This window comes from Trifolium pratense, linkage group LG3 (assembly GCF_020283565.1).
Source record: "Trifolium pratense cultivar HEN17-A07 linkage group LG3, ARS_RC_1.1, whole genome shotgun sequence".
Classification (NCBI taxonomy): domain Eukaryota; kingdom Viridiplantae; phylum Streptophyta; class Magnoliopsida; order Fabales; family Fabaceae; genus Trifolium; species Trifolium pratense.
The window spans coordinates 3,167,322-3,189,207 of record NC_060061.1 but is presented as its reverse complement, the minus strand read 5'-3'; the positions used below and the strand labels follow the sequence as shown (position 1 = coordinate 3,189,207).

The window sequence follows — 21,886 nt, the reverse complement described above, 5'->3', positions numbered from 1 at the left end:
TGTGATATGAACCGTGGTATTTAAATATAATTTGTACATCTTAAATCTTAATGTTTGGAATGTACCAAAAAAAAAAAAATTCTTAATGTTTGGATCAAACTCTTGACCATAAATAATGGATGAAGACTATCTATCAACCATGACCAAAATTTCAAATAATAATAGTATTATGAAAATTTTGCATTTATATGGTCAACACATCGATAATCATTAGATAAAAAAAATTAAACGATTTCTAAGTTTGATAAAAATATATCTTATTATATAAGTTGTCCAATCAAAATTAACACTGGGATTTATTTTATTTTTTTTGAAGGAAATTAACGACTGGGATTGTTAACAGCATAAATATGTGACCACATAAAAATATAAAATTCATTTCCCCATTAGATTAGATAGATAAAGATAGATATGTAAGTTAACCAAATTTAAATATAATATAATATGTACATTGTTTTTTTTTTTCTTGAGAAAAAATGTGTACAATTGTTGTGGTGGCAAATTGCGTCACCCTATATTTCATATGGACTTCAGACAATTTAGAATAATGTTGCAATTTGGTAGCTGATGAAGTCAATTAGTATTAATCCATGGCCATAAGATGAGGAGCGTAGAGGTTTCAGAAAATTGTGGCAAACATAATGAGAACGTAAACAAAATATGCATCAATTTTTTGTTAATATGATATTAGTACAAAGTTTTCACCGCATTTAGCGATGACTAATCTCCATCCGAAAACCTATGAGCACACAAGGTGGGTTCTCCCCTCTCAACCAATTTTCTTCATACGCATGTAGGCGTGGCAAAATGGGTCCAATCCACTGGGCCGGCCCATTTGCCTCACCAGTTTTGGCGGGCTGAGCCTAAGATTTGAGCTCGACCTCTTTAATTGGCCCGTCCCGCCGAACTCGCTTAAAAAACGGGGCGAGACGGGCCGGCCTGCAAGTTACATAAAAATATTATTTTTTTTTAGTAATGAATAGTATAAGATGACCCAACCCAATAAAATACAAGACTTATTTAAAATAAATTGAGTTTTTTTTTCCTTCTATTCATTGTTACAATCGGTGCCAAATTTAGGATTACTTGTTGTCGTTTTTCTCTCTTATTGTTGTTCTTGCTTCTTTTTGTCTCTTCGGACTTCATACTTGTTCTTCTTCTTCACTGGATTTCTAGTGTAACTTATTTTTTTTTATTCTTTTACTTTTTTTATTCTTTTTTATTCATTACCTTAAACACATAGTCAAATACTTTCTTGATAATTAGAGTGACTACATATAAGTATATAATCAATGGATTTATGGCATACTTCCTTGATGATTTTGTCTAATAAGCTATATACTTGTTTTTCGTAACAACGCAAGTGTCAAAATAAAAAACAAAAAAAAAACTTTTTGTTTGACGAGCCGGCCCGCCAACTCGCTTGTCCGCCATTAAACGGGGCGGGCTGTGATTTTAAGCGGGCCGAGCCTAAACGGGGCAGGCTTGCCCGCTTTGCCACCACTATACGCATGAGCCAAAAATAGAACTCCTGATGATCACATGCTTAAGAGGACCAAGATTTGAACTAATTCATTGGTTGAATCATGTGTGTATATATTGAGTATTAATCAAAACTTGCATAAAAAAAAAAATTCCACAACATTATCCTTCCAGGATTAAAAACAAAAGAACTGATTGTAAGATAACTTAATATGTTTGAAGACCGAGATAACAATAACTTGGATTAAACGTAAGTGTCATCAACTCAATTCCAATTTGTGAAGCATACATATTGCACTGCACTAAAGTGAATGTTAAATCATTAAAATAATGTTAATAATTGTACAAACAATCATTCATACAATCCTTCAACCCACAGTGTACTGTCAACTTAAAATGGAAATTCTACCTAAAAATGGGAGATTGGGATTGTAGAAAGATGATCAGAGGCTTGAATCATCATCCTTAACTATAGCCAAAAGTTGGGCAAGACAACTTGGATACTTGAATGGGAGAGTCATCAAAGGCTTGTTGTCAGACAGTCCTTGAATAGCTAATCCTAACGTGTATCCGAGAGCAAGAGCAACAGGAACAGCAACTGCATTTCCAACTTGTATGTACCTGCATTAAAGATAGAAGAACCATTGAGTGCCAAGAAAGAAATACACAAACTATTAACTACATCTTGTTTACATTTGGTAATCCTTCTAAACATACCTCTCTTTGACAGTGCCACAAAGTTGATAGCAATCTGGAAATCCCTGTAACCTTGCATTCTCTCGAATGGTAAGAACTCTGTCTTGGAGTGGGTGGAGAAGGGCCTAGAAATAGAATTACTTAGGATTAAGATAATAATGCACAATGATGTATAAAAAAGAGAACGATCAAGAATAAAAACTGCCACTTAAACAAGTCCAAAAATTGGACTTTGCCGGATGAGTTTAATTAAAAATGCTAACATAATAACCCTTCAGTAGATAACATTACTCAAATGCAACATTGTTTTAAAGAGATTTTGCAACGCGGCGATTGAATAAGTGGCATTAGTTTAACCAGATATAATGGATGTACGGTTTGGGATAATAACCTGATTGTGAGGCTCTGGCCTTGTTACAACTGTAGACACAATTTCATCCCACCACAAACGACCAAATGGCCTGTCGTTTTTCAGCAAGGACATGAGAAACTTGATATAGATTGAAATAACCAGAAAATTTGATGATAGAAAACAGATAATGTGCACATATACATACTTAGTTGAGGTCCCACGAACAAATGACATGGCATAATCGGGTATCAAAGGCTTCCCAGATGTTAGCAAGACTCTTTCAACTGCGGGATCCCATTCCACTTTTCTGCCTTTAACGATCACTCCGGGTAAGTCCCTAAAGTTTGCCCCCTAAAAAGGAAAGCAGACAAAATTAATAATAACATCGAGCGACAAAAAAAACAAACAGCATGTAATTTTAATACAAGGTATGAAACCTTTGTCTTTGGAATTTTGCACACTCTTTCGTAGTCATCTTTATTTAATTTATACGGGAGATGATCATACAGCTTTCCACTTGGTGCTCTTATATATTTTTGGAAATCTGTAATAGGGGTTGTCCCATAGTTCCTTTCATCCTGGCTCTCATCATTATTAACCTGTTTGAAAAATAAAATCCAAGGAAAGACACGACATCAAAATTTTATAAGAATCAAACAAACTATATTCACAATATATTTGAGTCTGAATGAACATACAGCAGGGAGATCTTTTATTGCATCCTTAAGATAAACTGCATTAGCCAGCTTACAATTCTCATTAGCGGCATAAGCAACTGTGATTTCCTGCATTTTGACAACAACCAGACTCCATTGATTAAAACTTTGCAATCAGAAAACAGTATCCTTAACTAAGAAAATGGCACAAACATTTATAATTCTATCAGTTCTTACTTCAAACTCGGTGGGTATGACAGCTCTTGAAACAACCTCATGAGTTGGTAACGGATACGCAGGCAAATTCTACAAACACAACAGTATAAAAGTCATTAACCTTCCATTTGAAAAAACATTTAAAGATCAACGTAAATATGACATCAAAACAAAAATCCAGTATTACAAACAATGGCCTTACTTGATTAGGAAGAGCTCCCCAAAGAAAAACACGCATCCGAAACTGCGGAAGGCCAAACGACCCTGCAGCCATCATTCCCATTCTAGTTTGATAATTCATGGACACAAGACGGCCTACGGCATAGCGGCCCAAAAACCCACCGGCAAATTTCAAAATGTCAACAACATTCTCCATCAGTACATACTTCGGCTTCAAAAAATCAATGATATCCATATACACAATTAGTTGCTTATTTTTCACATCCTCCAACGGAGCTTTTTGGTTTCTGAAGCGATTGTATCCGCTAACTCCTTGGCAAGGTGGTCCCCCACAAATAAAATCAGCTTGACCCTGAACAAGCATAAAGTAGCAGAAAATCAGTTTTTTTATAAATAGCTGGAAGAAGAAAAAAAAACAGTTGATAAACCATCAGAAGTAAGGGAGATGAGTGCAAGCCAATAATGAGTGGTGAGACTCACAGGAAGAGGCAATAACTTTTCCTTATATCCTTTTGTAACAAAATCTCTCATGGCATCTTTACATTCACTGTTACAATTGTAATCACATTTAGAATCTTGCATAGATTTAGCTATTAAGAATTAAGTAACAGAGAACTTTAGTGAATCAAAGGTAAGTAAGACAATAGTCAATAGATGGAGTATACCTTACTCCCTCTATTGGCTCCCATGTATCATAATTGGAATCATAGCCCTTCCATTGCACCTGAATGGTTATAAATTGAAAACATAAAATAATGATCAAAAACTAAGAAAAAATCATTACACAAAATCAAGTTATATATAAACTTTGTGCAAGAAGTATCTATGCATATTTTAAGCAATAACCTAGTATCAAAGATATGGTAGGCTAGTAGCTATATGTTTAAACAATAATCAAGTTAATATGCAAGTTTGAAGCAAACATACTTTAAAGTACAGTCCTGGTTTCTTTTGTTCATTGGGATCGCCATAGCAAACTGAAATAAACCTTTCCACCTCAAACTCCTCAGAGTCCGATTGAGTTTCTGGCTCTTCATCATCAGCTTTTTCATCAGAAGCTGCACTTTCTAACGGTTTAAATATAAACTCATTGCAGAGCTTTTCCCACTCTTTTAGAAGATTTAAAAAGTCTTCTGCAGCCTCGTTTCTAACCTGAATTTCACAGATTGGGAAGCAATACATGCATATTAACAACAAAGTTAAAATGACAAGCATCAACTATAAGATAACAACAAAAACATACCTGTGTTTCAGGGTGATTTAGCTTCAAACTTTCACAGGCATATTTATTCATATCAACAGCCCACCTCTTTGAAGTCAACAAAAATTAACATTATAAATCAGTACACTGAAAATAAATTCCTTACAACAAAGGTTAAAATGAACCAAAACATGTTATGCAAATTAGACTAAATACCGTGACAAGTTTGATGCCAGATATAGAAGCTCCAAAACAAAGGCCCGTAGACATGGCTCCACAGCCAGAATACAAATCCAATAAACTCCAGTCTGACTTCTCAGCATTATTTTCACTTTCTATTTTGACATTTTCTATATCAGTCAAAGTAAACCACAATCAAATCAAAAAATTCAATAAAGTAACAATGCAGAAAGTTCAAACAAATCATCAATATCATAAATAAGTTACAAAAATCCATACCATTGTCAATGTTAGAAAATGTTAAATAAGGAACAGTGTACTTCATGTCATAATAAAGGTCACAGGATGGTATTTCCTTTCTCTTCTCAGCCAAATCCACCTATATATAAAAATACAACATTTCAATCATACTCAAATTCTCAATGCAAATATATAAATAACACAAAACAAAAAGGCAACAAAACACTTACATTAGGCAAGACTTGCGCAATGTTAACTTTCCTAAGTATACAATCCAAAGGATTATCATCTTTCACGTCAGAAATGAAAACCCTCATATTGTCAACTAAACCACTGTGATTCTTAATTACCTGCACACATTCAAATCACCAAAATCAACAATAAACTAGACAGTAAACACCTGAGCATACACAGAACCCAAAACAGTTCAAAATAAAATAAAATCAATCTTACAGTGTCTTCCGCTCTATAAAACCATTGCGCAGTAAAATATGGTTCGTTATCAGAAGTTTCAAAGAACTCAACAATTCTCGCAATATAATCCGGTTTACCATCCTCAGCCTAAACCAAAAAATATTCAACAAATCAACAAAATTAACACCAAATCCAAATCCATAAACCCTAAGAAGACAAAATGTTCAACATCAAATTAAATAAAAAAAACCTTGACATATGCAGTATCATTAAGCTGATAAACAACGCCATCAACACTTCCTTCACGGTAATGAAATTTCGCTTTTAAGGGAGCGTTTTCGCTAGAACCACTGCAAGAAAAATTGTTCAATTGTGAGGTTAATAGCAGAACAATATATATATATATATATATATATATATATATATATATATATATATATATATATATATATATATATATATATATATATATATATATAATTAAAAAAAAAAAAAAAAACTCACTCTGGATTTGAGTAACGGAAGGGCCATGTTGCTTGTGCTTCGGACGCCGGAAGTGGATCTCCGACGAAGAAGGCATCGAGGTTAGGAGATGATTGTTTCACATTCTTCCGTTCAGAAGGAAGTAAAGAAACTATTTCTTGTGATTTGCGACGGCGTTTGTTAGGGGATGTGGAAGATTTTCGGACGCGCTTTTTAGCCATGAAGAAGTGAAGAATAATCGGTTATTTGTTTGTTGTTACAGAGAGAAAGAGAAGAAGAAACTGAAGAGAGAATAGTGTGGAGGATGCAAGAAAAGAAGAACACAATCGCTTTTAGGGTTTGAATGAAGAGAATAATCGCTTATTTGAACGAAGAACGATTAGTTTTAGGGGTTGAATGAATGAAGAGCGATTTTGAAATTTAGAGCGATTACTTTCAGTTCCCGCAAATTACCGCTTTTTATGGAATTATGGAGTAAATAATAATAATAATAATAATAATAATAATAATAATAATTATTATTATTATTATTATTATTATTATTATTATTAAATTATTATTATTAATTATTAATAAATTGAAATATAGAGAGAAACTATTTGAATTTGAACATTTTTGTGAGTATTTATGGAAATGTGATTATGTTGGTTTATTTTCTCATTTATTATTTTAGCGGTATTTTTGGATTTATTTTGAAATGATGCGTCTTTCTTTCTTTTTCTTTTTTTTTAATGTGAAATAGCTTAATTCATTATGTATAGTATACGTGTGTGTCGTTTGAAAACAAAGGCTAATGGTAGTATGATTTTTAATGAGTTTTTAAATTGTTGATTAAATTTCGTTTTATTTATATACTAAATTTGTACAAAAAATACTAAATTTAGATATTAGTGGTCCAGCTAATAAGATATTTGTCTCTTTTTTTACCAAAATATATATATATATATATATATATATATATATATATATATATTTGTCTCTTTTATTATCAAATACTCTATCTATTTTAAATTAAAATAAATTATACAATTAAAATGTCCATTTTCTTTACTTAATTATTACATTTTTTCTTAAATTATGTAAAATGGTCGAATAGATTATTTAAAATCTTGACCAATTTTTTTTATTTAAAATGGAATGTAGAAAGTATTATCATTTTTTTTTTGACACGGTAAAGTATTATCTCACACTGCTCAATATTTACTTAATGCAAAAATAGCAAAAATGACATAATGTGAAGGATTTGGTACTATGCACAGTTAGCTAGGTATGTCTATGATTATTGTTTCTTTCATACGAAGTTTATTTTATGTTAATAATTAATGATCAACTTGATCAAACTTCTTAATTGGTGTGGTAGCATCTACTCTAATTCATTTTTTTCCCGTGTTCCATTTATATATCTCAACTACAAAAAATCAAAGATGAATAACTAGCTCAGCTTGTATTTGTCGATATTTACTTTTACCACCTTACTAATTTTCTCGTGCGGCATACAAAATTACAAAAATAAATTATTGTCCGCTACTTAAGTAGTGGAACATCCTACCATGTTTGTTTTTCTATAACGTTCGTTACATAAGTAACGGACGTTATAAAAATAAGAAATTTGTTAAAAATGTCGTCTGCTATTTAAGTAGCAGAAAGATAAAAGCGAAAGTCGTAGGAAGCATGAGAACTAATAGGATGACAAAAGTAAATCTTGTATGTGTCATATTCGACCCACTTTGTTATCAACTCGGCCACGTCATAGACAGATCTTTGTAATTCTGGGGTCAATTTTGTAGGTAGAGAAAGGGAACTGGACTCTAGAGTCAAATTGGTACCATTTTCCTCATTTCAAAGGAGACAGATACACCTACACACACGGTACATGCACCATTTGAGGCATGGACAACGCATAATTTAACAATGAAGGTTCATATGAAAGTTCGTATTTTCCCCCCTATTTTATTTATTAGAGCAAGAAAATAGTATCAGACTCCAAATATTTCAAAAGGCTCAAGCTTTCTTCTAAATCCTTACGTTTTGGTGATCTATAATAATTATGTAATTTGCATGTTTTAATGACTAAATTTTATAAACAATTAAGTATGTATTTATTTTAAGAGTGATTAAAAGGTTCATATGAAAGTTGCAATGGAACCAGGCTCCATAACTAATATAGGTTGGCTATGCATATCCTCATCCTCTACAAGCTCATATTTGGTATGCTGCAAATAACATAGAAAGATTATTTAGAGAGGCAACATACATAAAATGAGGAGGAGAAAAGCATTGGAAACACTAAATTTACGTACATTGTTTTTGTTGAAGTAATCAAGTGCAAGATTAGCACAGTCTATACATTGTTTACGATACCAATTAGCCGTGATCCTCCAGAGTGCTGTGTGCAAACAAATCAAAAAATTAAAGAAGGATATATTAGCATAATGTGTTTCTAAAAGATTGTCTAGTTTTGACTTTTTTTCTAAAATTTAATGAGTTAGTATAAATTGAGACTAGTTTATTGTAAAAAAATAGCACCAAACTTGGTCAATCTTTTAGAAACAGATTACCCTCCTCTACACGATAATAAAAAAATATTACATGGCCCAGCCCTGGGGCGCTATAAATACCCTCTTCTACACGAGGGTCGGGTATTGAACTCTTATTCCAAAACCTAGCTTAAACTTGTATTCTCTAAACTATTTTAGGCATCAAAGTGTAGGTAAGATCACAAGAAAACATGAAAGGTGTAATTTTTTGAAAGTTTTAATAAAAGGGGCTAGGTTTTAATTAGTATAATGAGATATTTTGATTTATATAATAATAATAATAATAATAATAATAATAATAATAATAATAATAAAAAACCTAATCTACTACCAAGCAATTAAATTTACTATTTTGATTTGGGTCAGTTAAAACGAACCCTCTGTCGTTATAAGCCATCATTCTTAAAGGTGGGTGGGTGATGTGCAACAGCTTCGTTCATTCTTTGTGAATTTCTAACTAATTGTATTGTAGGTGCTATTCATTATTACTCATAAGAAAATGTTAACACATGTGAAGATAAATGTTACATGGCCCAGCCCTGGGGCGCTATAAATACCCTCCTCTACACGAGGGTCGGGTATTGAACTCTTGTTCCAAAACCTAGCTTAAACTTGTATTCTCTAAACTATTTTAGGCATCAAAGTGTAGGTAAGATCACAAGAAAACATGAAAGGTGCAATTTTTTGAAAGTGTTAATAAAAGGGTCTAAGTTTTAATTAGTATAATGAGATATTTTGATTTATATAATAATAATAATAATAATAATAATAATAATAATAATAATAATAATAACAATAATAATAATAATAATAATAATAATAATAATAATAATAATAATAATAAAAAACCTAATCTACTACCAAGCAATTAAATTTAGTATTTTGATTTGGGTCAGTTAAAACGAACCCTCTGTCGTTATAAGCCATCATTCTTAAAGGTGGGTGGGTGATGTGCTACAGCTTCGTTCGTTCTTTGTGAATTTCTAACTAATTGTATTGTAGGTGCTATTCATTATTACTCATAAGAGAATGTTAACACATGTGAAGATAAATGTGATAAACATTAAATGTTAAATCTGTGAATTCAACTCTTTACATATTAAATATTTTGTATCATTAAATGTTATATTTCTACTTTTAGATAGCTTAACATCTGTCATTGGTGCACATGTTAACATCACGTCATCACCCTCGTTGGATTTGAAAGCTTACAGATTTCATTATAACTTATAGGAGGTAAAAATAAAATTCAAAATATTTATAAGAGGCAAAAAAAAAAAACTTATTTAACCCAATTTTAAATCACCAAAATTTTGAATCACCCAAACAGCTCAAATGGATTTGGATGATGGAATTAATATATATTTACCAAAGACAGCTAAATAATATGGGAGTAACTTCCGTCACTGTCCAACTCAAAAGTCCAAACTACCCCATCACTATACTGCTACTCTGTGAAAATAGCATCCCAAATACATCTCTTGCAATACCATCTATGTTTCAACCACAACCTTTCTCAGCTTTATTAGTAACCATCCCCTCAAATTTGAAATCTCTTTAGTTGCTCAACCAATTAGTCTTGGTGTAAATTAGTAAGTATTTATAAGTGGAGTAACGGCTACGGGGTTCCCCGTATAAGGGTAAGCAGAGGGAGCACAACATATGAGTGTTCAATTAATGATACGAAGGATATATGCATGAAGACATGAAAGTATGGAACATCAAACCCATTACATATATTAGTTCGACTCCATCCAATAAAATTCAATACAGTAATTTCGATCAAACTCAGTTGTGAATAGCTGTCCATGGCGTCACCATGGCAGAATAGCTTGGCATGGCAGCGCCAACACAGGCTGTGGTGTGGTGGTGGACTTCCATATAGCGGCATTTTAGCAGGTGTGGCGGTGGTGGCGGTGTTATTGTCGTTTTGGAGCTATAGCGTTTTGTAGGTCTTTATAAAATTAAAAAATATAGCACTTAGATGTGAGACAAGTCATTGAGAACCACCTTAAAGAAGTCCTCCATGAATGTATAAAAACATCCAAATCGTTAACATATCACAAAATTATGCAAGGACTTTTAAGAAGTCATTCTTGCGGTAGAGGTTCCATAGATCAAGTCAGAGAAAAACATTATCAGCATGTTGAAATTGAATATCAAAATATGCATTGATCAGCTATTATCACTCTACATCCCTCTCAAGGGAAAACAGGGCAAGAGTTCTAAATAAATTTGAAGTACTTTTAGGCCAACTTGTGGATAATAAATGACATTTGTCGACACAAATGATATATTCCTCCTTTGTTTTCTTCTTATCAAAAAGAAAAATCGCCAACAAGTCAAAAGAAGCAAGAAAACTTGCTAGGCTAAAGAAATGGAGATAGAGATCTAGTCCAGCTCTAATTTATTCTCCAACAGTCAAACCAAATCCAAATTTGTAGTCTTTTTTCTTGTGATCAAGCTGCAATGAATAAATATGAAAATCATGTCAAAGCGTGATGAATTATGTGACAAACTGATATGAACATAACCATAAAACTAGATTTTCATGCATTCCAAATACATCAACACCACAACAACAAAAGGAAAGTGCTCTGACCTCTGCAGAAAGAATGAAATTCAGACCCATGTTTAACCGCTCCTCCAAATAAGCAGCGCAGACACCATTGGAATCAACCTTTCCTCTAAGGCGGCACTATAAAAACCAACAGAAGATGTTGAAAGCAGATAAGATGACTTTTAAAATGAATAAAATTGGTTAAAATTTCATCACAAAAAGTTTAAATGACCAACTGATGACCTCATTAATCCAAATTCAACAACATAATCCACATCACATTGAAACTCAAAAACCAGGGTCCCTTTACTTCCCTTAGCTATGGTTTTCATTTTTCTTTGAAAATGATGAGCATTACAGAATGCAGTATCAAATGGAAATTGAGAATGGTTTTAGAAAACAAATGGTGCAACTTTTAAAAAACACAATGCAGTATGAGTTAAAGAAATTGAAAGTTCAAGACAGTAGTTACTGCTCAATTTTTTACCAAATAGACGACAGCCAAAAATGTAACTCTGAAGAAAAATAAAAGGAATGAAAACTGAAAAGATATCTTAAAAAATGTAATTATGTAGCTCTACAGTGAAAATTACCAATCCAAAGCAAAACTTTTTTTTATATTGGAGTACAGTTTATGCCGGAAAGGAGCAAAGTTGGACACAAAAACTAAGGATAATCTTGATTGAGAGAAAAACTATGATGTTTACACATTCCGTGCAAAATTATGAATTCCAGAGGTATTTTCTGCCTCCAAATCATTGGGGGATGCAGTGCCAAAACAAACCGCACACATACATATATATCTAAAGCATACAGAATTTCTCAACTCTGCAAGCTTTGATGAGGTTAATATTACTTTCATTAGATTGAGGTGAACAGCAAGGGATGCCTGAAACTTAAAAATGTATCGATGCAATGCAGAGATTGATATAAAGCCAACATTAAACTCCACATTTTCAATTGCAGCAAGTTTCATCTGATACACCCATATAGATGAGAACAAAAAGTAAAGATAATCATAAAAATGAGAAAAATTAGCACAGGCAAGGTACACATTGAGTGCACTACCCACTTGCCATGTGTTCCAGTGGATTTTTCTGCCTGTGTATTGGAGAAAGAAGTGCACATGCACAATAATTTGAGTCACATGACAGGAACTCCAACTGTTGAGTCAATAACCCCGTTCAAGCTCAATTATATCGAATGTAAAAAAGCATAAATGTAAACATGCCCACACATTCACATTCATGTTGTGCTAGTTTCCGTGGCTAAATGCATAAAAGTAAAATCTACCTGTCGAAGGATGTAGTCATAACCAAAGCTAGCAGTAACGTCTCTCGACAAGTAGTTACACATTAAATCAGTAGCTAGAGAAACCTGCAACAAAAATTTCGTGTAAGAAACAAAAAGGACTATTGAAAGCAAAAATCTGCAATGTCACGTTTGACTCACCTTCTCAGAAACCTTTTGAACATAGCTTAAAAGAACCATTCCAGTGCTAGCAACTTGTCCCGTGGCAACCTGGAAGCATATGGGCAATTTGTTTGATTTTGGAAGCCATATAACACAAATAAAATGAATGAATGGGAGATAAAAAGAAAAGGGAAACATTAAACAAATAGGATGATATGTAGTATCAATGTTATCAACCCAATATGGCAGAGCATAGCAACTGACGCCAAAATCACCTATAGAAGAATAACAGTATGGCTGCTATTCTATATAATATTTTGGATTTATATAATACTAGATAGATGTTAAATAATATTTGCCATGGTTTGGTGAAAGATATTATTCATGAAAGAGCATTATAGCGACATTTGATCCATGTAGCCAAAACCACCTATATAGGGATAAAGCTTGATTGATGTATATTTTATTTATATCTATTTAAAGTTATAATAGTAATAGTTATATTCATATATTTCTAAAAAGGATGCCTTGTTTTATATTCATATTAATACATATTAATACATATATAATAATAGTTATAGCTATAAAACGGCATGAGAAACAGACTACCTCTTCACCATCTCCTAGTGGCTGGAGCTTGGAGGGGGTGCATTATCATTCCTCTATTCCCACTATTTGTGGCCATAACAATGGACTGTGATGCGGTGACAAGTACTACCGCAGTTATGGGCACCTATGAAACATGGCAGGGCTATTGGTATGTAGCATAACCATTGGTTTACATTTGGATAAGTAAAAGCATACTATGTCCATATGGTATTTTATATTTATGATGTACATCATTGTTTTACTCAAAGAAGATTAGAAAATAATTCCTTGAAATTGGCTGGGGAAGCAGTGCGATATAGTGGGCATAAATTGCATAATATTCTTACAAACATCAGAATAGACTGATATAAATTCTAAATAAACAAACAGATGCAAAATATATGAAATTAGATATATAAGCAGATAGAAGCAGGTGAGGTGAACGAGTCTTAAGCCATCATACCATTTTATCGGTGTTGTAGCGAGCAGCATAACCTACACCAGACTTCCGATGCTGACCAGCCCAAAAGACCTCCCCTCCCAACGATAAATGATTTGTCACACTCTGGGAAAAAAATGTCAATATTCAGTAATAACATATACCAACTCAGATGTCTATAAATTGTACCACACCACGCAGCAGATTGGATCAATTTAAGTGTTTAGGATTAAAGGAAAGCACAGTAAGGCTCATGAACTATTTGGAATAACCATATAGAGATTAATAAAATAAAATATCAACACAGAACAATTATGCATCGATACATAACAAACGAAATGTGTCTCAAAAAATTAAGAAAAAAATAGAGAAGAATGTTCCAATGATCTTCAAATACTACCATCGGTTATTGATATTAATATAAAAAAATTAAAACTAAGCCTGAAGCAAAACAATTTTCAAAGAAGCAAATAGCATCCATAGGGTCAAATAAAATTACATATTTCAACCAGAAAAACTTAGCTGATGGCCTGATGCACAGGTCCATACATTTATATATATAATTTGTACTTACTAATGACTTCATACAAAGAAGAAATTTAAAAATTCTTTCATTCAACGACAGATTGACCATCACATGACCCAAAATATTATGTCTTCCATATATCTATGAATAACACTGTATAAGACATAAGACAACCTGAATGACTTTCTTTTTTAATTCCATCCAGATTACCGTATGAAATAGGCCCTTAAAGAAGAAGAAAAAAATGTAGCACACTGCATGCAGATCAACTACCTGAATATAACTTGCTCCTAGCAAGGCTCCATTCCCCAATTGAAACTGTGTCCTAAAATCCTTACCCTGAAAAATATAATATTGAATTATAAAACAAGACAACTACATGATTACAATTTGCATGCCAACTGGAAGATGAGGGTATGGAATGAAATAATCTAGAAAAGGAAGAATAGTTGACCTTGTAATCAAGGTTCATCATCCCTTGCGACATATGTGGCTCACTTGTTAGCTGTAACAAAGGCAAGAAAATATAAGATGGTGGTAAATAAAAGACACACCAACAACAACAACAAATGAAGAATGGGAAGGGGGAAGAGGTTGGAGATGTCATAAACCATGGAAATAAATTGAGTTATCATTGTGTGGCAGATAAATTTTCCTTTTCAACTACCAATAAGTTCTAAGTAACCACCCTTTTCAAACATAAAACTATACACAAGAAAAACAGTACCATACTCTCGCAATACTTACTCTAAAATCTAAAATATACATTTGCTAACTAATCAGGGAAGTAGAAACAGCCGAAAATGATAACCTATATTGGTGAGAATTGAAACAATTAAGACACAGACCTGAGCATTGGCTTTCAAAGTGAGATTCTCAAGCATGTCATACTTGAGTCTTGCAGTTAACCTTCCATCAGTCAATAATCTCCCAAGGAGCACCAACTGCAAAACATCACCACGGTTACATGATTACTTAAGAACGTATTTATTATTTAGTACAAATTAAAATGCCATTACAATCAAAACCAAAGCTATACCCGAGGATGATCGATGAAAGTAGCACCAAACTCATAGTTAGAAGTTGGAATCTTAATAACCTCGGCGGATTGAGAAGGAATCTCAATAGGTCCCATCGACACGCTAATCAAATAACAACAACATTCAAACAAACACAAAGTTGAAAAAGAGAGAAACAAAAAACAAAAGAAAGAAGGAGTCTCAGTAGGTACCTGTGATTGAGAGAGAATTTATGATTAAGCATTTTGGTAAAATCAAAACGACAACCCTCGAAAAGTTCAGGTTTCAAAGACACTGAAAAAATATAAGAAAATTGAAATAGTGAAGTAGTAGTATAATGATAATCGATGAGAATTAAAATCGAAAAAGTGAAAAGGAAGATATACTCATAGCTTCGCGGTGGAGTTCTTCGAAGGGAATGGGACAAGGAAGATTGGAGTAATCAACTTTGACATCGTGATTCTTCTTTTCATCGGAGGTAGGAATTGGAGGAACCATAGTCGCCATTGTTGGTGGTTGTTAGGGATCAGAGAGAGAGAGCGATTTGGGAATTTTCTAAACCCCTCTTTATGGATGGATGGATGAATGACTGCTAAAACCCTAGCTACTTTTGATTCACTATCTCTCGCTCTATTAGCTTATATATACACACACTTTCTTGCGTTTCAGGATTCTACCCGCCCCGTTTATCATGGGTCCGGGTTTTATAAACCGTTTCGGCAAATCAATTTTTTACCGTGCCACAGTCAGTAACTGCAATTTTTATTCACTGGTTAAGGAAATCAAAAAAGGTAATTTTAAAATTGAAAATAATATTTTTTAGACTTTCGAGACGTTGGGCACTGTTTAGCATTTTCCTTATTTTTTTTTAAGCAACTGTATTTGCAACTTGTTTACCGCACAAGTTTATTTTTTAAAAAATATATTTTATTAATTAATACTTTTTCTTAGCTTATTAATTAATACTATTAATATGGCTTAGGAGATAAAAAAAAAAAAACTTAAACTAGATCACACCTACACACAAAACCAAAAAAAAAATCGGATCCACAAACAATTTTTGGTACAAAGATCCGGAGGCATTTTTTTTATATATAAGAGGGTCTAAGCCCGGAAGGAAAAAAAAAACTACAAAGGGATAACTCTAGGGGATAAAAAGCTCCTATTATCAGCAGAAAATAAATCTACAACTTGACTAGGACATTCATCAAAAAACATAATATTCAAATCAAGTGAACAATCAATATTCGCCAAAAGTATCTGCATCCATATTCGCTTATCTATAATAGTGATTAATTCTAACTTCCCACTCCTGGTTCAATAACCTTGTTATGCTCTTCATCAACGAGACTCCAGTAACACTATTGGTTGCACCAGTTTTGATAACCTTTACATGTATAAAATTGAATTAAGTACATTTTTTATTTAATATTCCGCAAATGAAGTGATAAATATTAATGTGAAATTTCACTAACATAACTGTGAAATTTTAAATTCAAAATTAAGTAAAGATATTTAGTCTAGTAATATCGGCATATTTAGTTGATTTTATTGAACATAAAATGAACGAGTTGAGGGACTATCCAATAAAAATGAAAGAGCGTAAGAATATTGCGATAGATTATTATTTTATAACAAAAGCAATACACTCGATAATACACACTTTAAGACAACTACATTTAGTGAGACTCATAATTAATTTTAAATTTTAATCTAGAAAATAGTGTATTTGCATAGCGGTGGTTAAAGTGTGTGTTAAAGAATACAATTTTGGTCACTCGTCTATTTGATAAAACAAAAAATGTGTTGCTACTTGCTACATTTACAAATACTTATAAATACCTACAAAAAATGTGGTTAAAGTGTGTGTTAAAGAATGCATTATTCTTATAAAAATATTTATAAATACTAGTAGTGAATTCTTATTTTAGTCATCACAAAATACATATGAAATCTACTATAGTCCAACCGTAAACGTAAAAAAATACATTTTTTATTCATTAGGAAAAAAAAAACGACACATTAGTCATTTTGTCAATTTTTTGGCATGAGCATGTCTAACAATTGCCATGTCTATTTAAGACGATTGTTTGAGAGAAGAAATGGAAAAGGAAAAAAGAGGAAGGAGATAAAAATTTCATATTTTAGAAATGCTGAAAATTAAAAATTGTTCCCAGAGTTTTTTGTTGTATGACAAGTGGAGTGTCACATCAACATTGTCACAACTCAACAAGAATAAAAAATATCGTCTAAAATTTGACACAAGAAAGGGGCTAAAAACACAAAGAGCAAACTATGAACCCATTTGGAAAAAAAATTTTCCTACCCCAACAATTATACCTTTACCCCTATAAATATATTTTTCTTCCAATTTTACCTTTTTAATTGTTTGACTTCAAACCTACAAAAATGTTTTGCCATGCAAAATTTTTTTAATGGTCAAAATTTCATAAAGGAACACCCAAAATGAGTTTCAAACCCGAAAACTTTAATAAACAATTCCGGTTTATTAAACACTTTCTTTGCACCTTCCTCACTTGTCATATTTTTCCATTCTTACATCACACTACCTTTCATCTCCTCAAATGAAACAACAACACATTCTGGTTCGATTTCTTCCTTCTTTGTTTCATCCTCTGTTTTTTCTTCTTTTGTATCGTGTACTTCTCCAATATTTTCATTTTAATCGATGACACCTTCATCAACTTCACCACCATCTTCTTCTTGATCTTCTTCTGGGTCAAAATTTGATTGAATGAGCATCAAGAAGATTCAAAGTTTCCAACGGCCATTGTTGGGCTTGTTTTGAATTTTTTTTGTTTTGTTGATGTTTTCTTTATGATGATTGATTTTAATGTTTTAATCATGGAAATCAAATTTAAAGGCTAAGAGATGTATTTGGCGGAGAAGAGATGTTGGAAGATGATTTTGAAGAGATGTTGGAAGATGATTTTACGGCGAGTTTCGTCTTTGGTCACGGGACGACAGTGCTTGGAGGAAGAAGGTGGTGGTTGAGTGGTGGGAGAAGGGGCTGCTGATGTTGTTTTGAGTGAGGTGGTGATGTTGTTTTGAGTGAGGGGTTGAGGCGGATGGAATTTGAAGAAGAGAGGGTTTTGTAGTTTTTTATCAGTTTGTTTTCCACTCAAGTGTAAGAATTATCTTATGTATATATAAGATATTTACTTAATTTTCATCTAAAAAACAAGTAATTTAGTAATTTATATATTCATGTTTGTGTTTTCTATTTGGTAGTAAAAGAAGTCCCATAAAAGTAACTTAATTGGTAGCTACAAGAGCTATCATTGAAAAAAAAAACAGAGTTTGAAACCCAAAATTCTTATTTATAGTGTGGAGTCAAATTACTAGACTTAAAAAGGCATAGCTTCCTATCAAAACTAACACACGCTGAGTAAAAACTCCACTAATATCTTTTTACTTGGTTTTAACATCGGCTAGATAGAAAACGTATTTAACCATTTATTTTTATAAAAACTATTTAAGTAGCTTTTTGTTTTATAGATATTTTTGAAATTTTATTACCCAATAAGAGTCGTAAAAAAAAGGTTAAATACTTAAAATGACTTATCATGAGAAGATATTTATATAAATTATTCACTTGCTGAATTTTTTAACAAAAGAACAATACACTATAAAAATTATTTTAAAAAAAGTAACCGGGCCCAATACCAAATACCACTAGAACAACACACATGATAAATCAAAGTGGGAAATACAAAAAAGAAAAAGAAAAAAATCATCTACTCGATAATCATCATCGTTTGCTACGAGAACCACCCTCAAATACAAAGTTGATGAAAAGATTATGAGACAGAAATTCAACTCATACTCAATAGGTCCTTTTTTTCGATTGAAAAATGTGAGATTATGCAATATAGCATGCGTAGCGACAAATAGACACCACCAATGGAAGTTTATAGCCACAAGCAAATGAAAGAAAGTGGGATTTGGAGGGAAACCTCCCTAATAAAAGAGACGAACAGAAATATCAATCACCATTATCAAGAGTAGGACACTGATTAATTTGTGGAAGGAGGATTCATTGAACCACCATTATAGTCCTTTTTCAACACTAGATCAGTTCTTAGCATGAATGACAGACGAGAGTCAAATGTGTTTGCAGTTTGTTCTAATTGAAATCAACAAGGGGTGTTCAAGATGGAGCTGACAATGTTATAGTAAATTTGGGATCAAAAACAGTGAAACTTACAGTGGTGCGGGAGCAAAAACCACCAACAACTTGTATTAATTCAGCCATTACTTAGCTAAAAACAAAGGACCAGAAGAAAGATAGTTGTCAAAGAAAACTAGTATCACAAACATAAGGCCTGTTTGGATAAACAACTTCTTCTTCGCAGCTTGTATAAGCTTAAGTTAACTATTTCAATAACAAAAGATAAAATAAAGATAAATTGTTGTTTGGATAAATTATATTTGAGAACTTATGAAAATTCCATATGCACACTTATGCCGATAAATAAACTCAAATAAGCCAATCCAAACAAACCCTTAACCCCAACACCAATTCCCTAACATCATCCATATCAAGTAATCAGAGTAATTCTAATAATCACATAGCCTAGACACACTAAACACTTATGCCGACAAATAAACTCAAATAAGCCAGTCCAAACAGACCCTTAACCCCAACACCAATTCCCTAACATTATCCATATCTAGTAATCAGAGTAATTCTAATAATCACATAGCCTAGACACACTAAACCCAAAATTTCAATCCATCAAAACTGATTCTGCAACAACAATTACAGTATCACCAACACAACAACTTATCATTATCTATGAGATTTTGAATTTTTCAATTGAATTCAGACCTAGTAACATCATTCAAACCACATTGGTAAAGCAAAACATCATCCAAACAGCACAAGCAATTCATACAACTATCTCACACATACAGATTCAGTCAAAATGCAAATATATTGATATAAATTAAAATAAGACCAAATTAAAATCTAATTAACCAAAATCTTTTATAACAGTGCATTCAAAAGCACAAAACCTCAATTAAAACAGTGCATAGAAATTTAAAAAGAGTACTTCAAAACATAAACGCAATAACAACTGAATCTGCATAATACCCCGAAAAGCAAAAGCAATCTTTAACGGTAAGATTTCTGGAACCTAGCACGAGCACCACGACCACCAAACTTCTTAGGCTCACAGCGTCTAGGATCAGCAACAAGAAGAGTACGATCATAACGAACAAGAATATCCTTGATCTCCTTCTTACTCTGTTCATCAACGTATTTCTGGTAGTAAGCAACCAAAGCCTTAGCGATACTCTGTCTGATGGCATAGATCTGAGAAGTTTTACCTCCTCCCTTCACACGAGTCCTCATGTCAACGCCGGCGAAACGGTGTCTTCCGAGAAGGAGGATTGGTTCGTATGCCTTGAATCGGAGAATCTCAGGCTCGATGAGTTCGATTGGAACTCCATTGATCTTGATCAGACCGCGACCTCTCTTGCAGTGTGTTACTGCAACAGCATTCTTCTTACGGCCGAAACACTGAACTTGTTCCATTTTGCTCTCTCTCTCTCTCTCTCTCTCTCTCTTTTTCTCTCTCGCCGCCGTAACCTAAAGCCACAAGCAAAAGAACAATTTCTCAGTTTCTAGGGTTTTGATGTGAGCTTCCCTCACCAATATATATAACAGGATAGGGGATCGCTAAATTACTCAAATACCCCGTCACAATTCCTTAAATGGTTTATTTAAATAAAAAAAGATTTTTAAAATTTTTAATTTGTAAAAAAAAAAGTGAATTAATTTAATTTAGAAAAATTATGTAATTGCATTTTTTTTCACTCTTATTAAAAAAAATTGACGAAAAATGAATTGGTCCTTAAGTAGTGATCGTAATTTTTTTCTTCAACAGCAAAATTTTTATAACTACAACAAAACTCTAAGTCTAAGCATAAAACATGCCAACTTTTAACTTTTGCGTGTGAAATTTTTGGGATGAGTCAACTTTATATGACCATAGATTCACCGATTAAAATTAATTATCGTTAACAACAATAATATTAAGCAGTGATCATATTTATATTGAAGAAGTCCTTGTAAGCTTAGCTCAGTTGGTAGGGACATCACACTGTATGTGCAGGAGTTTGAGTTCGAACCTGAGACATTCCACTTATTCACCTTTAAGGTGGATTTTCTAGTCACTAGACTACTTGACAAAAAAAAATTATATTGAAGAAAGTGACATTAATATCGATACTTGTTAAAATTACTCAAATTCCCCATCACAATTCCTAAATATTTTTAAAAAAGTTTTTTTTAAAAAAAATAATTTGTAAAAAAAAAAGAATTAATTTTGTTTTAAATATTATGTAATTGTATTTTTTTTCACTCTTATTAAAAAAAATTGACGAAAAATGAATTGGTCCTTAAGGAGTGATCCTAATTATTTTCTTGAACAGTAATTTTTTTTAGAGAAAAAAAATGCACAGATAAACAGATAGTACACAATAATTTTACACTGTCAATCAATCACAATCATGTTTTCCGCCACGTAACTCCACCTTCTTGATATGACATGGAAGGTTGAATCATTCTTATTAGTTGAGTGTGTAAAGTTTTTTTACTCTATTTGCTTATGTCCATTAAACTCTTTTTTTTTTATAACTACATGACTCTAAGCATAAAACATGCCAACTCTTGC

General features: G+C 32.5%; 3 protein-coding genes across 5 annotated transcripts; all 3 read right to left on the bottom strand.

The window, feature by feature from the left end:
• Nucleotides 1-1,658: 1,658 nt before the first annotated feature.
• Nucleotides 1,659-6,551, bottom strand: LOC123918412 (DNA (cytosine-5)-methyltransferase CMT3-like). 3 transcript variants are annotated; one of them, XM_045970461.1, is made up of 18 exons: nucleotides 6,122-6,551; nucleotides 5,868-5,967; nucleotides 5,657-5,764; nucleotides 5,434-5,553; nucleotides 5,243-5,342; nucleotides 5,000-5,133; nucleotides 4,826-4,891; nucleotides 4,510-4,734; nucleotides 4,248-4,306; nucleotides 4,063-4,129; nucleotides 3,605-3,934; nucleotides 3,424-3,492; nucleotides 3,229-3,315; nucleotides 2,968-3,129; nucleotides 2,736-2,881; nucleotides 2,570-2,639; nucleotides 2,200-2,303; nucleotides 1,659-2,103 (listed from the first exon to the last, which is right to left on the bottom strand). In XM_045970461.1, the coding sequence occupies exons 1-18, from the start codon at nucleotides 6,319-6,321 to the stop codon at nucleotides 1,926-1,928; spliced, it is 2,325 nt and encodes a 774-aa protein (XP_045826417.1). In that variant the 5' UTR covers nucleotides 6,322-6,551; the 3' UTR covers nucleotides 1,659-1,925. The 3 variants fall into 3 exon arrangements, with proteins under 3 accessions (XP_045826417.1, XP_045826416.1, XP_045826415.1); XM_045970460.1 differs by having other exon boundaries at nucleotides 5,868-5,979; nucleotides 6,122-6,515; XM_045970459.1 differs by having other exon boundaries at nucleotides 2,570-2,881; nucleotides 6,122-6,515.
• A 4,208-nt stretch (nucleotides 6,552-10,759) lies between these two features.
• On the bottom strand, nucleotides 10,760-15,861 carry LOC123918411 (mitochondrial import receptor subunit TOM40-1-like). Its single transcript, XM_045970458.1, has 11 exons — nucleotides 15,569-15,861; nucleotides 15,395-15,476; nucleotides 15,203-15,305; nucleotides 15,012-15,107; nucleotides 14,618-14,668; nucleotides 14,437-14,502; nucleotides 13,662-13,763; nucleotides 12,650-12,718; nucleotides 12,491-12,574; nucleotides 11,240-11,335; nucleotides 10,760-11,101 (listed from the first exon to the last, which is right to left on the bottom strand). Exons 1-11 carry the CDS (start codon nucleotides 15,687-15,689, stop codon nucleotides 11,045-11,047), a joined length of 927 nt encoding a protein of 308 aa, XP_045826414.1. The 5' UTR covers nucleotides 15,690-15,861; the 3' UTR covers nucleotides 10,760-11,044.
• Nucleotides 15,862-20,121: 4,260 nt separating this feature from the next.
• On the bottom strand, nucleotides 20,122-20,833 carry LOC123918410 (40S ribosomal protein S16). Its single transcript, XM_045970457.1, has one exon. The coding sequence runs from the start codon at nucleotides 20,743-20,745 to the stop codon at nucleotides 20,323-20,325; it is 423 nt and encodes a 140-aa protein (XP_045826413.1). The 5' UTR covers nucleotides 20,746-20,833; the 3' UTR covers nucleotides 20,122-20,322.
• Between the last annotated feature and the right edge of the window lie 1,053 nt (nucleotides 20,834-21,886).

Excerpts from the sequence above, each read along its gene's own strand:
- LOC123918412 (XM_045970459.1), bottom strand. The coding sequence starts at position 6,321 with ATGGCTAAAAAGCGCGTCCGAAAATCTTCCACATCCCCTAACAAACGC. Across the intron at positions 4,130-4,247 it reads GAGCCAATAGAGGGAGTAAG|TGAATGTAAAGATGCCATGA; the intron begins GTATACTCCATC and ends CAATTGTAACAG. Across the intron at positions 3,493-3,604 it reads GGGGAGCTCTTCCTAATCAA|AATTTGCCTGCGTATCCGTT; the intron begins GTAAGGCCATTG and ends TTGTGTTTGTAG.
- LOC123918411 (XM_045970458.1), bottom strand. The coding sequence starts at position 15,689 with ATGGCGACTATGGTTCCTCCAATTCCTACCTCCGATGAAAAGAAGAAT. Across the intron at positions 15,306-15,394 it reads AAATTCTCTCTCAATCACAG|CGTGTCGATGGGACCTATTG; the intron begins GTACCTACTGAG and ends TTATTTGATTAG. Across the intron at positions 14,503-14,617 it reads TGATGAACCTTGATTACAAG|GGTAAGGATTTTAGGACACA; the intron begins GTCAACTATTCT and ends TATATTTTTCAG.
- LOC123918410 (XM_045970457.1), bottom strand. The coding sequence starts at position 20,745 with ATGGAACAAGTTCAGTGTTTCGGCCGTAAGAAGAATGCTGTTGCAGTA.